This window comes from Pristis pectinata, chromosome 2 (assembly GCF_009764475.1).
Source record: "Pristis pectinata isolate sPriPec2 chromosome 2, sPriPec2.1.pri, whole genome shotgun sequence".
Lineage (NCBI taxonomy): Eukaryota > Metazoa > Chordata > Chondrichthyes > Rhinopristiformes > Pristidae > Pristis > Pristis pectinata.
This window is the reverse complement of record NC_067406.1, coordinates 63,493,681-63,507,847: the sequence shown is the minus strand read 5'-3', so window position 1 is coordinate 63,507,847 and position 14,167 is coordinate 63,493,681. Positions and strand designations below refer to the sequence as shown.

The following is a 14,167-nucleotide window of genomic DNA, read 5'->3' as shown; positions in this document are numbered from 1 at the left end:
CAACTTCCTAGCCCGTGCGCCTTTGGAATGTGGGAGGAAACCAGAGTGCCCAGAGGAAACACACACAGACTCAGGGAGAACGCACAAACTCCTTACAGACAGCGGCCAGAATTGAACCCGGGTCGCTGGTGCTATAATAGCTTTATGCTAATTTCAATTATGAAATTAACCCAAATTTCAGTGAGTAACAAGGATCTTGATTAACAACAAGCAATAAAGGCGAATCCCCAAATTAAGATCAATGCAAAAGAATAAAAAGCAAAATGATAAACACTAGTTTGAGGATGAATTCTGGCCTCGTGTGCCCCCAACAGTAATCATTCAACCAAAGTTGGCAGTGCCTTCAGGTGTCAGGGCTCAGGGCTCTGAAATATTATGCACAGTAAGGAAAATTTAAAAAAATTAAAACTTTAAAACTTTATTTATACAGCACAGTTACAGGCCCTTCCAGCCCAACGAGCTTGTGCCACCCAATTACACCTATACTAACCTACCCACCCATACATCTTTAGAATGAGAGAAAACCGGACCACCCAGAGGAAACCCATACAGTCATAGGGAGAACGTACAAACACCTTACAGACAATGACGGGAATTGAATCCCGATCGCTAGTGCTGTAATAGCGATACACTAACCACTATGCTACCATGCCGCCCTGGCATCTGAATTCTTCGAAACTTGAAATTCTCTGACATCTGATTTTTTTTTCTCATTTTAAACCTCTCATGGGAACAAATACACCAAAATGGGCCACCTACCATACAATGAGGTTAGTCGATTTGAGACCAAGCTCCACCTTTTCTCACTTTATTTCCCTTAACACCTCTGTGTTACAAAAGTCTATCAATCTTGAAATTAAAATTAATCAATGACCTCACATCAAATGCCATCAATGAAAAAGAATTCCAAATCTCTATCATTCTCTACATGTAACAATGTTTCCAAAAGTGATTTCTGGAAGACCTGCATCTAATTTCTCATCCTGATTCAGCTCTTGGAATCCAGGTTTCATTCTTGTACATTTACTCTGTAATTCCTCCAAAACCAATATGCTTCCCAAGATGTTGTGCTATTATTCGGCTTTGGGATTTGTATTGGATAATTTCTACAACGAGCTGGTGGCATTCAGAATTCTTATGCCAACTAAATCAAAGACTATTTTGTCTTCTAGCAATGTACCCCATCTCAGAGGAGATATCCTGCAGGGTCAGTGTAAATTTTCCATTGCCTATATTATTCATTCTCTGAAGGAAATTCTATTGTGGTCACCATGTGCTTGGAAATGTCATATTACTATATTCACTTTATTAGTTTGGGAATTCCAAACCACCTTGATGTTATTTGGATTTTCAGAAGACTTTTAATAACATCTGAGAAAGGAGGTTGGCGAACAAGGTTAGGGCACTTGAAAATACAGGCAATATACTAGGGTGGATTAAACTTGATTAACAGAATATAAAAAAAGTAGGAATAAACAGATACTTCTCAAGTTGGCATGTTGGGACCAATGGTGTTCCCTGGATTTCAGTGCTTGTATCCCAATATATATCAATGACTTGGATCAGGGGACAAAACGTTACATTCCTAATTTTCATGGAGTGGGAATGTGCATAATAACAGGGATATAAGAGATGCAGTCAAGCTAAGTGAGTGAGGAACATCAGGACAGTTGGAGTACAATGTGGAAAGATGAGGTTACCCTCTTCAGTAGGAAAAACAGTAATGCTGATTAATTTTTAAATAGTGAGATATTGGGAAATATTGATGTTCAAAAAAAAAGCAAGGTGTCCTTATATGCAAGTCACTGAAAAGCTAACATGTAAATGCAGCAGACAGTTCGTAAGGCATTGATATGTTTGCTTCTATTGCTTGAGGGTTGATTAAAAGTATAATTATGTCTCACTACAATTATTTAGGGCTGGACCTGAAGTTTTATGTACAATCTGGGTCTCCTTGCATTAAAACTTTCCATTTGAGGGAGTGCAGCAAAGATTTACCAGACTGGTTCCTGGGACGGAAGGTTTGTCACATAACAAGAGATTGAATGGACTAGACCTATATTCTCAAGTTAAGAAGAATGAGTTGTGGCAGGTGTGACAGCGGCACCAGTATGGGCATCTGCACACTAAGCAACCTCCAACCTACAGAAACAAAGGAGAAATAGACCTGGAACACTTTAAACTGTCTCCATACCTAGTCTGTCAATTCAGCAATTACAAAAAGTCTAAATAGCTGGATACACTATTTAGTTTTTAGCAGTGACTCTGATGTGCATTAGACCTCCTTGTGGGGTAATACTTGTGCAACACTGACCACACGATTAAATTTAACATGAAGGGTCAAACCAAAGACATCTGGGCTCATCTCTGCAGTCAAGGTATTCAGCAATGATCTTTTCTCAATTTTACCCACTTTCTCAATGCTGCTTGACTGAAAGACAACAACTACATTGTGTTACATTTAAACAAAATATATCTTCATCTAGTTTCAAATGCAAAGGCATGAATGCATTTGAATCCACAAGATTTAAAATTGTAAGATTTTAAAATCAATAAAAGAGCCTAATATTAATAGCTGAAAAATTATAATTATTGCTGTTAAGTTTGTCATGTGGGAATGAAAATAAAAAAAAGCTCATTCAATGGGACAAAGACAGCTTTATATGGCGTGGGAAGGAAAATATCACGTGAATGAAGTAATGGACATCCAAAATCTCCAAAGAACATAATCCCTTGTATTTTTCTTCCTGTAATAATCTGGGCTCATCTCTTTTTAACACTGATTCCAGAATGAAAAGATAATTGATTGTTCTTTGAAACATATTCTCATCTGACTCTTCTCATTTTTTTAAAATCAAAAAATTGCACAGGTGTAATGATTTGTCTACTATTTATATAGTATCTCATACTTGAGACCAACAAGCAACGAGCTGTTTATGCTCCAGATTTATTCAAAGAACTTACAATAAACCCTCTGACGGAATGTTGTTTCTTTGGAATGTTTTGGCAGTATCAGAAATTCATTAGGAAACTGCAGACCAAACAGAATGCCAGCACTTCAGTAAACAACTCGTTATTTTTTTCCAGCGGCTTTAGATTCTAACAATAAAACACTACACTCTATAGTATAAAGTGAAAACCTGTGGATATTACATTTCATTGTGATATTCTTTTGTGCATTCCAGGAGAAAAATATAGGCCCCAAGGCAATAAGCACTTGAATTGGAGTATTCAAAAAGTTGCTGTAAAGGAGCGACTGTAATCCCAGTGTGATACTGTACTACTGCTAAACTCTGGTCTGTCATCTCAACTTTAATAATGGAGCCAAATTAATTCACCCTCACATCCATTGTTAGCTGTTCTGATTTAGATGGGGCTTTTCAGTCACGTCTATTCCTCACTGTGATAAATCACTCTTAACATCCAACGAAGAGGAAAATGAGCACAACTGCAGATGCTACACACAGCAAGAAATATTTACCGTAACAACGAAAAAATAGTTAAGGAAGAGTTTCACAAATTGCAGATGCTAGTAAGGGCGTGGGAATTTAAAAAATGAATCTGGGAAATGAAATATACCTCAAATTTTTAGGAGCAGAAGAATTTGTGCAAAGTGAGACATTTCATTGAAGGACTCTTCAGTCTCATATGGGTAAGCACAAAATATAAATGTAATTAGAGGTGTGCAGACTGACATTTTGAAGATGATGCTGGGTTAAAATAGAATAGTTGATGATCATTTGTTTCTGCTGATTGGCGAACTAGCAAAAGGAATGCATAAATTTAAGATAATCTATGCGTGCATTGGTACACAAGAAAATTTCCAGGTTTCAGAGCCACAGTAAGTGAACTGTGTACCCTCTATAAGAGGGCTGTATATTTATTTGCCAAATCCAAAGTAAATTTAATAAAAAAGCAAAACACTGCAGATACTGGAAATCTGAAAATACAGAAAATGCTGGAAATACTCAGCAGACCTTATTAAGTAGTTGGTAAGAAAGCATTGTACCACCTGTACATCACAGTATACACCACAGCGGCATAGCTAGTAGAGCTGCTGCTTCACAGCCATAGCAATGGAGTTCAATCCTGACCTCCGGTAGTCTGTGGAAAGTTTGCATATTTTCCCTGTGACTGCATGGGTTTCCTCCAGGTGCTCCAAGTTTCCTCCACATCCCAAAAAGATTTGGACTGATGAAGCAATTATCAGTGGCCAATTGATCTTAGTATGTAGGTGAGTGGTAGGATCTGGGAAAAGTTAATGGAAATGTGTGGAAAACAAAATAGGATTAATAAAGAATAATAGTAAATGGGTGCTGATGGTCAGCAGAGACTTAGTGGGTTGAAGGGCCCATCTCCGTGCTCTAGGATCCTATGACTCAAAGGCACCTTGGTCGTCACTCCATCAGATAGTCCCATTGTTTCCTCCACTTTCTCTTTCTCTGCAACTTAAAACCCACTTATTTTCTCATGTTTCCAGTTCTGATGAGGGATCACTGAGATGCTGCCTGACTTGCTGAGTATTTCCAGAGCTTTTATTCCAAAGTAAATGTAGCTACTCCAAAGGCAAACAGAGAACCACTCCTCTCTAGTTTTCTGAAATAAAGTACATGTCACTAGGTGGTCTTATCTTCAGTAGGCAGAATATAACTCCATAGCAAGCCTTTCAGGTTATAAAATACTCTACACTGGTTATACTAAAGTAAGAGTTTCAACATCTGTAGTATTTTATGTAAAAAAAAGAAATACTTGTCTGCAGAGAGAGAGAAAAACAGCTGGCATTTCAGGCCAATGACCTTTTATCAGAACTGAGCACTCAGATGCTGGTTGCAGCATACGGAAAAGTATGAGGATGCAATAGAGCACCTTAATATTAAATGCAAGTCCTAATTGACAGGGGCTGTTGGTACAAGAACTTGGGTAAGTGAACACCATTTGAGGCTTCGTTAGATTTTGATTCATGCTTGAAACAGGATTATGCCTGATATAAATTTAGTCAATTGTGCTTTTCCTTAAAAGTCAGTATGATTACCTCAACAACAGATATATGAGTTTTCATATTTCCCTCCAAAGCTTCCCCCCACAAAACCAGCATCTGAGTGCTCAGTTCTGATTAAAGGTTCTTCTTTCGCAGGATCAAAACATATTAATTTAGTGTTCCATATGTCATTGCTTCAAAGACAGATTCTGGTTTGGTGGGGGGAGGCTTTGGAGGGAAATGTGAAAATTCATATATCTGAGTTGGAGCAATAATGGATTTTAAGATGCATTCACTGATTATGACCAGAATTTCAGTTCAATGAATTTCTTACCGGATTGTATCCAAGTCACAGAGTCATGAAGTCAGCACAGATACATACTCAGAATTGCTAATATCATACATACAAGGTACGTCTTCACATATTTTTCAAACAGGCTTTATGCTATGTCTAGTTTTCAACTAACGCAGATGCTGAAACAAATCCTGTTACACAAATAAATACATGATGCATCTTCATCATTGTAATATTAGCCCTTCACTTAAAATGAATATTACTTATTACTATGACACAGGAGGCCATTCGGCCCAATCTTTTGACTGTTTTTCCATATTATTTTCCATCTAATGTTCTTCTTTCCCAGGATCAATACATATAATTTAATGTTCAATGTGTCATTGCTTCAAAGACAGATTCTGGTTTGGTGGGGCGAAGCTGTGGAGGGAAGTATGAAAATTCATATATCTGCTGTTGAGGTAATCATGCCGACTTTTAAGGAAAAGTACTAATGACTAAATTTATATCAGGCATAATCCTGTTTCAAGCATGAAGCAAAATCTAACCAACAAGCAGTTGCTACTGCATAAATCAACCAAATCACTTCATCAAACCTAGTACTAAGTTAGTATTCATTTAAATGGTTCAAGCAATTTATCTCCAACTGCGTAAGAGAGCCACACTATTAAGTTGTTGTCTATGCAGCTTCATAAACAATAGTGCATTTATAGGCAATGCACTTGAGGAGGAAACAGTAAGCCAGCCTTTGAAGAATAGTTAAGAAAGGTAACTGAAAAGTTGCCTGAAATGATGCTCAGTAACCCAGCTTTTGAGAACAGCAAGAGGGGAAGAATGAGGAGCTTGGAGGTGTTTTTGTTTTGAGAAGCAGGGTTCTCTTGCCTTGGGTTAGGAAAGATGGAAACAAATAAATAGAATCAACCTACTCTTTGAAGCTATTCCCAAACACATGCACAAAACTGAATATAAAGTAGCATTAATGGAAATCTCAGAATGTTATTCCAATAATTAATCTTGTTTGGAGAAGTACTGGCTTCTTGCTCAACAAATACAGTAATTAAAAAAGTTAAGAAAACCCCTCTTCTAAATATTTTTATTAAAATATGACTTACCAGTGGTTCAGCCATCACAACTTCAATCTTTTTTTCAGCCTGAACTGTAAATTCTGCAAACAGGCTCTTAATAACATACTCTCCAGGTTTGATATCCGGGTCAACCGTGATGTTTGACATGATGACACCCTTCTTCACCCAGCAGGGATTACTACCTGGAGAAATGCGGCGCCTGGTTACAGTGCTAACAGGTGCTGAAGCTGCATGAAAACACAAGGAAAAAAATTATTTTTGATAATTAGCTAGCAAAGAGTGAGTGAAGCAGTATTGCAAGTTTCATAAAATAGACAATAGAAGGCTACACCAGTTTGAACAACAAATTTAAATTTCTGCATCATTCTTAAAAATCTTGGATTTCCTACTTCACAGAAAGCTGGGGATAAGAGTCCTCACGGCCAACCCAATGAGTGACACTGCAGGAAGTAGGGCCACATAATTAGACCAGGGTCTGAGGGAATTTGAAGTTAGAATGAAGACAACATGATGATCTAAAAACCTTTTGTTGAGGCACAAAGGGACTTGGCAAGGGTGGAAGAAAAGAGTTTGTGGATCTTTGTCTAGAGGAGGAAATATCCTTGATTTGGATTTCACAGTCATGACGGGGAGACAGTAGCACAACAGGAAATGACCAAGAAGTGAAAAGTGATCTCAGTGACAATTTGAGAAAGTGAGCACAGATTGTGATCAGAGAGGACCATCAAGGTTCAACATATCCAGAATTAGCTTTAGTGGGCAGAAAAAAAGAGCAGAATATAATAGCTTTGTATATAGTCCCCATTTTGGAAACAAATTCAGAAGCTTTTTTTAAAATTTAGTATCAAACTTGGGAAGAAGTGAAAAGGAAGCAGGTGATCAGCATGGAGAATATCTAATTGAGGAAACAAGTATGAATTACTCTTAACATCCACAATATATTTGGCAAACAGAATTTTGTGCAAAAAGGGTACATATTAACTGCTCAAATTGATATAGGTCACACAGGATGGACCTATATTAATTTAATCCTAAAAATTGTAGAATAGAAATGTAGTCAAGATCATACCAGTAAGGATAATTTGTGAGAGATCATCTAAGATGAGGAGGGAACCAGATAACTAATGAAAGAGATAATATTTTACAGCACTTCTATCATTAATATCATATGTGGCACTTCTAGGTGCATTAGGGAATAGAATTTCCTTCAGTAGAAAAGAGACATAGTAGAAAGGTTTGGAACATCAGAAGGTGGTGTTGGAGGAAGAGATGGCAGAATTTTTTCAATAATGCAAGGACTATGCAAAAAGGATAACAAGAACAAGAATGTCAAAGGAATTAGAAAAGAAAGACAAATTCATGCAAGAATTAGTATTACAAGGACAAAGTTTCAAGCAAAATCAGACAGAAGGCAGGAGAAAGAGGAAATTAAGAGAACAATTTCCATACAGGTAATAAAGTAGTCACAGGAACAAACCTGGAATCCTGAAATCACAAATCAGGCCAATTAAAACCTACAATATAGTGAGGAGACTTGCTTATGAATTTCTCCTCCCTCCATCATTTTTTTCCTGACCTTATCTGCACTTCTCTCACTTGCTATTTCGGATATCACCAGCTAATACTGCAGAACATCAAGAATATTTCAGCTGAACCCATTATATGACTGTTTGACACTACTCAGGCACCATTTTCTTGGTCTAGCACAAGTTATAAGTACATACCTATAAAACTTATACAACCAATGCCATGTCCTGCACTTTCTCGCAATTGCTAATAACATTTCTGATAATACTGAGCAGTGCATGTTATTCCAGTTTAAAAAACACATAGGAGCACATTTCAATCCATTAAGAATTACAGTACAGAATCAAGAGTATTCAAATTGACAAGTCATCCCAAGGAACCAAATGTCTCAGCAATACAACACAAGTTTTTAATTCGAAATATGATGGAATAGCAGTTAATCAAAGGGAATACATTTATTTGAAAGTTATTATTCAGGATATAACATTTCATTCACTCTCATTTAGCAGTAAAAATAAAGGTGAGGCTAATCAGAAACACACCTGAAATCCTCCAAATGGATTCCTCACTCCTGATTAAACAACAGCAAATTAAAATTTGTATCCTATTATGAAATTTCTCCATAGCATCACTGCCCATCATGTCCTCCAGCCTATGTGTGCTCCTCCAATTCTGGCCCCTATTGATATGCAGCTTTAACTGCTCCTCCAAGGGCAGTCAAGCTTTCAGTTGCCAAGGATTCAAACTCTGGATTTTCTGCTCTCAAACTCTGAAAATCCACCAGTACCAACCCTACATCTCTAAACTGCTCTTTCTTCCTCCAAAATACTTTCAAAAACCTACCACTTTGATCTGCTGCATTGAGTCCTTAAGCAGCTTGGTGCCAAATTTTGTTTCATAATGCTCAGAAGAACCATCAGGGGAATTTGCTACTTTAAAGCACTATATAAATATGAGCTACTGTGCTAGCCATTATTGAAGTGCAAGGTGGGCTGCAACATCCGGAAGATGCATTTACACTTAAAACTCTAAAATCATGAATCTACTATCTTAATTGCTATGCTCCTCCAGAAAATGTCGTATTTATTTCCACCAACCGCACACCCTCCCCAAGATATTTGTGACAGAAACACATGCAAAGTATACAGTTCATTTATTTTCATGATTCAGAACCACTAATCATTCCAACATTGTATATAGCCTTTTCTTTCAATTTGATACCATCCTTAACTTCCTTAGTTAGCCATGGATGGTGCACCCTTCTCTGTCTCTCATACACACACATAATGTAGTATTACTCTGCTGAAATGTATGAAGTATCCCCTTAAATGTTTGCCACTGCTGACCTACTGCCTTACCCTTTAACTTATTTTCCATGTGCACTTTAGCCAACTCCTTCCTTTGTAACAGCCTTTATTTATATTTAGGGCACTAGTTTCTTACCCTCATATTGAATTTGACAATTCTATCATGCTATGATCATTCATTCCTAAGAAATCCCAGATCTAAAATATGTTAGGTTACATTCATTCCAGTTTATGTCAATTTATAAACTGTGAGGCCCCTTAATTACTGCCAAATAACATCTCTGGCATAGAAAAGTAACTTTTAAAATTGTGGAGTCTCATTCTATCAGATAGATACTCTCAATATAGAAATATTAAAACATTCAATTACTTATTTTACTTGTCTGTTTCTATTACTTTTCTGTTTCTCATGTTATCTTTCTTTCCCTAACATTATTTCACTTTCTGTACATGATTTGGCACTGAATTAATCATTCTGATTGATATTTGCTGGTTCAGAGCCTGCATATCACGGTGAGTTGAAGAACCCTCATGAATTGTTTAAGGAGATACATAATCACAAAGATTCCACAAACTCTGAAAGGGTGAGATACAATAATTTGTGGTCCACAAGTCCATGAGAAAGTTTGTATGAAATGAACAGTGTGCTGATTTGTTCACCCTGTCCATAAGTCATTGATTTGTGCTATTTGCCTATCACACTTTCCTATCTGTACCTTATTTGCTTAAGTCACTCTTTTGTTTGTACATTCTATTTCAACCAGAGACAATTTGGTTATCCTTACCTCAGAATCAGGTTTAATATCAGTGACATATACAGTGTTGTTTTGTGGCAGCAGTACAGTGCGAGACATCAAGACATAAAAATTACTATTACTTCCTTGTCTTCTCTCTTAACCATTATAGATTTTCTCTGCCAGGTAACTCACCTCTCCCTTACTTAGTTTAAAGCCCTATCTACCTCCAAAGTTATTTGATTCACTCAAACTCTAGTCCCATCACGGTTCAAGGTCCAGCCCATCACAAGAGAATAGCTCTCTCCTACTGACGAGAGAACTGAGAGAAAGCTCTTGTGAAGTGGAAACACTGCCAAGTTCAGCTGAGCAAATAGTTTGCTTCTGGACAGCAATTTTTAACTCTATACATGTACTTGACAAAGGTTTCCAAACTTTCCAGATTGTCCAGTAATAGAAAACTGATCTACCAAGCATCAATGCAAGCACAGTAAAAAAAAAGCTTTTCAAATGAGATTCCCATCAATATTTCTGAACTTCTTTGATAAATGCCCATAAAACTTTCTCTTTGCACAGATACACCCTGACCTGCTGAGTGTTTCAACGTTTTCTGGTTTCAATTTCAGATATCCAGCATCTGCAGTTTTAACAATTTTCTTTTGTCATTTCTCTCTAGTTTATTTCCACATGGACAGTGAGCCTCTGATGTTTTCTCAGGAAATATGCTATCTTAAATGCTCTTCTTCCACCCTGCATTGCCAATATTTTAAAATCAAGATCTATACCACAGTCCCTTCTCTCAGGACATTCTTTTCCAGGGGGATAAAACTTTGAAATTGTGTATATTTTACTCTTTCATCATTAAACTTCAAGCTATCCAAAGTTATATCTAGTTGGCAAGATCCAACTCTGACTTTGTGATCAGCATCATTATCCATTTCAACTTAACTATCTATTTCAGTTTTCAAAGAAGGCCTTCCATTTATATTTAGTTTAACTCTAAATACAAGTTCCAAAATCTGCACTGTTAACTGAATGGCAAAATTGCACACACGCATAACTTCTTTTTATACAACAAGACCTACAAACAAAAGAGGATAGATGCAAGGATGCACGATGGGTTAAATTTGATCAAAAGGGAAGAGAAAAGGTTGTCTATTCAAGATCTGAGTTAACTCCTGGTACTTCAAAGCTTCTCCATCTTCCATACAGCTTCCATACATCATCCAGGGTACAAAGTACACAATTTGTCCTTCTAACATAGGATTCGATATATACCATGACATCAAGGGCAAACTATGGCTACAGCATGTACTACGTAGATTTTAGAGCACAAGTTCTGCAGATCACATCAAAAGATCCACAAAGAAGGATATGAACATCAAGATCATGACGTAGTCACTATCTATAAGATTCCCTCCAAGCCTGATATCTCTTATTTGACTATCGATATCTCTTTACTGCAATTGGCTTGCAGTCATGGAATTCCCTCAACTAATCGTACAAGATAATTTATTAATTTTACTCAGTCAGGACACGAGTGAGCACATTTATATAGTTTAAGTTGGATAATTTAAGTTGGATGGTTCAGTTTAAGACTATGGCAATATCCCACAATCACAGAATGATTCCAGAAGGAAGGAGGCTATTTGGCCATGTGAGTTTGTAATAGCTCTGTGTAATCCATTCCTGTCTTTCTGCCTACCAATTTATTTCCTTTCTGGTACGTATCCAGCTTCTCTTCTGAATGAATCTGCTGCATGTATACCCAGATTTCCCTGCTTTTTTAACCACTTTTAGCACTATGCCCTCTTTTCATTCTACCAACCAAATGTAACACTTCACAATTCTTCTTTAAAAGATTGGTTAGCTTTTAAAAATATTTAAGTGCATGTAAACCGATAACATATAAATCATTGATTTAAATCATTGATTTATATGTTGCTATGTACTTTGTGAATTAGAATGTTAAACGATAGCTTATGTGGCAAAACACCTTTTCTTCCTAGTTCCTGCAGTCTTTTGCTCTCAAACTAGTTTTTTTAAACTTTGAACATCATAAGTACTCAAGTGTCATCCTGCAAATTAGAATTTCATTCCTTTCTTCGGTGACAAAAATATAGACTGAGACTTTGTAGCCAGCAGTGAAGCAACACCACTGCTGCTGACCTCAAAAAAAAACATACAAAAACAAGCAAACTCCACGGGGGAGGTTTCCCTTTCCTAACACTAATGCTGTCTCTGACATCCAACAATGCTGATGTCACTAAGCAAGCTGAACAACCAATCAAAATTAAGAATTCTCACAAACAACAAACCAGCGAGTAAAAAGAACAATTTTTTTAAACATTCCACAGTGTGAAGTAAAGACTGAATCACACACTAAGCAGATGCTGATATATTATAAACAAATTAAAAAAAACTTCCATGGAACTGTGAAATACTTCTCTGAGAGAATGGCAATCCACACATATAAAGTGAGTGTTTTAGGCTCAAGGAAGTCGTTAAGCAGTATTAATAGTTTAAAAACACATTTAAACTCTCTTGACAGCAAAACAATGTTTAAATACCTTAATGTGTAAATGTTTAAATAATGTTTAAATGTTTAAAATGTTTAAATACTAATACCTTAAATTTTTAATGATTCACTTATTTCTGAAAGCTCCACATGAAAATATCTGAAATAGCACATGCCAGAAGATGCAGGAAATTACTGATAGCAAGTTCTTAATTGTTGAGTAAAATTGTCCATGTGCAGACTCCAAAACTGCTGGTGAGGACTGATAGACTAACCATAATTTCTTACCACAAATTCTGGGCTATAGATTAACACTTCAAAAAAACAATCATCAAAACATTTCTTATGGACAGTCTTGAATCTATATCATTAACTCAGTCTTATTTTCCCACAGATACTACCCAGCATCGAGTGCTTCCAGCATTTCTTGCAGTTCTTAATTTCAGATTGCAGTTCTTAGATTTTCAAATGAACGCAAGTGTTTTGCCTTCAATTTTCATTTCTATCATGAGCTTAAGATGATATTCACTTCCTGCAGTTCATTGAAAATTTTGAATACAAAACAGAGAAGTAACATTCCCACCTTTGTAAAAGATGATTGCAGCACAATCCTCAGTGAATTACACCTGTCAATCTTTAACAGTGAAGAACACTACGCACCAATTAATCTTGGAACTAAACGTAACCCCTAATACAATGCCCAACTTATATTAACCGAAATATTCTAGTATTTCATCAGTCTTTTGTACACAGTAGTTTACTATTGCCTAAACCTGATTAGAGATATTAGGCCAGAATTTTCTGCCAGTAGCAAGCCATCTGTAGTCACTGCTGGCCTACATGAAGAAAGAACATACCTTTTCTGGAGCTGCCAGTGAACTGCTGGTAAATGTCACCCCAAGTCTAAATGTCAAAGCTGTTATCAGCAGAAGGGCTTTGCATGGAGCACTGCCATCTGTGGTGGCAGTAGAACAAGACCCACCTACCATACAGCTGAAAGAACTAACATCCAGTTAAGCCACTTCCTGGTTTAAATGACTGTGAAAGCTGTTAGCATTTTTTTAAATGACATTCAAAAAAATCTTAAAGCAAATTTAATTGATTAAAATGCAAACTGCTTTGTGCTTAGCCAAGCCACCCTCAGCTGTTGTTCTCTGCTGAAAGGGATGAATTTCTTGCTCCTGGACAACTTATAGCTGTGCAGATTTCCCCAGTGAAAATGTTGGGAAATAGCAGCTGAACTCTGTGAGTAGTCCAATGTCTAGATGCAGACGAAGAATCAATGGTGAAGAGTGGCCAGCAAGTTCAGGGTTTCCACGTTTGTAGGGAAATCCCAAACCCAGTGACATTTATGCCAACAGTTCAGCACCGAGTAATAACAATGAATACTGACAGATTGATCTCCATTATAAATGCAAAATCTAGAATAGTACTATGGATTGTCAATAGGTGAGTCACAAACTCAGATCCTTGCAGTATTCCACTAGTTACAGCTAGCTGAAATGGTCTTTTTGTATAATCCATTTCATGTCTTTCAACAAATCCTTAATTTATTCTATTATCCCAATCCCATGAGCCAAATTATTCCATAATGACTTATTAGGCATCTTATCACAGTGACCGATATCACTTTACCCAAGACACTAGCTACGACCTCAAAACACTTTGCAGAATATATGTACCACTGAGTAGACACAGACATGTATCAAGTATGATTTGTCTA

The 14,167-nt window shown here is 36.8% G+C and overlaps 1 protein-coding gene across 7 annotated transcripts in view; it reads right to left on the bottom strand.

Moving 5' to 3' along the window:
* Positions 1 to 14,167, bottom strand: part of fryl (furry homolog, like) — a 255,534-nt gene that overhangs the window by 173,633 nt on the left and 67,734 nt on the right. For all 7 annotated transcript variants that reach the window (XM_052033379.1, XM_052033380.1, XM_052033381.1 and 4 more), the window contains one exon: positions 6,386 to 6,585. In XM_052033379.1, coding sequence (XP_051889339.1) covers positions 6,386 to 6,585 — 200 coding nt within the window. The remainder of the gene's footprint in view (positions 1 to 6,385; positions 6,586 to 14,167) is intronic.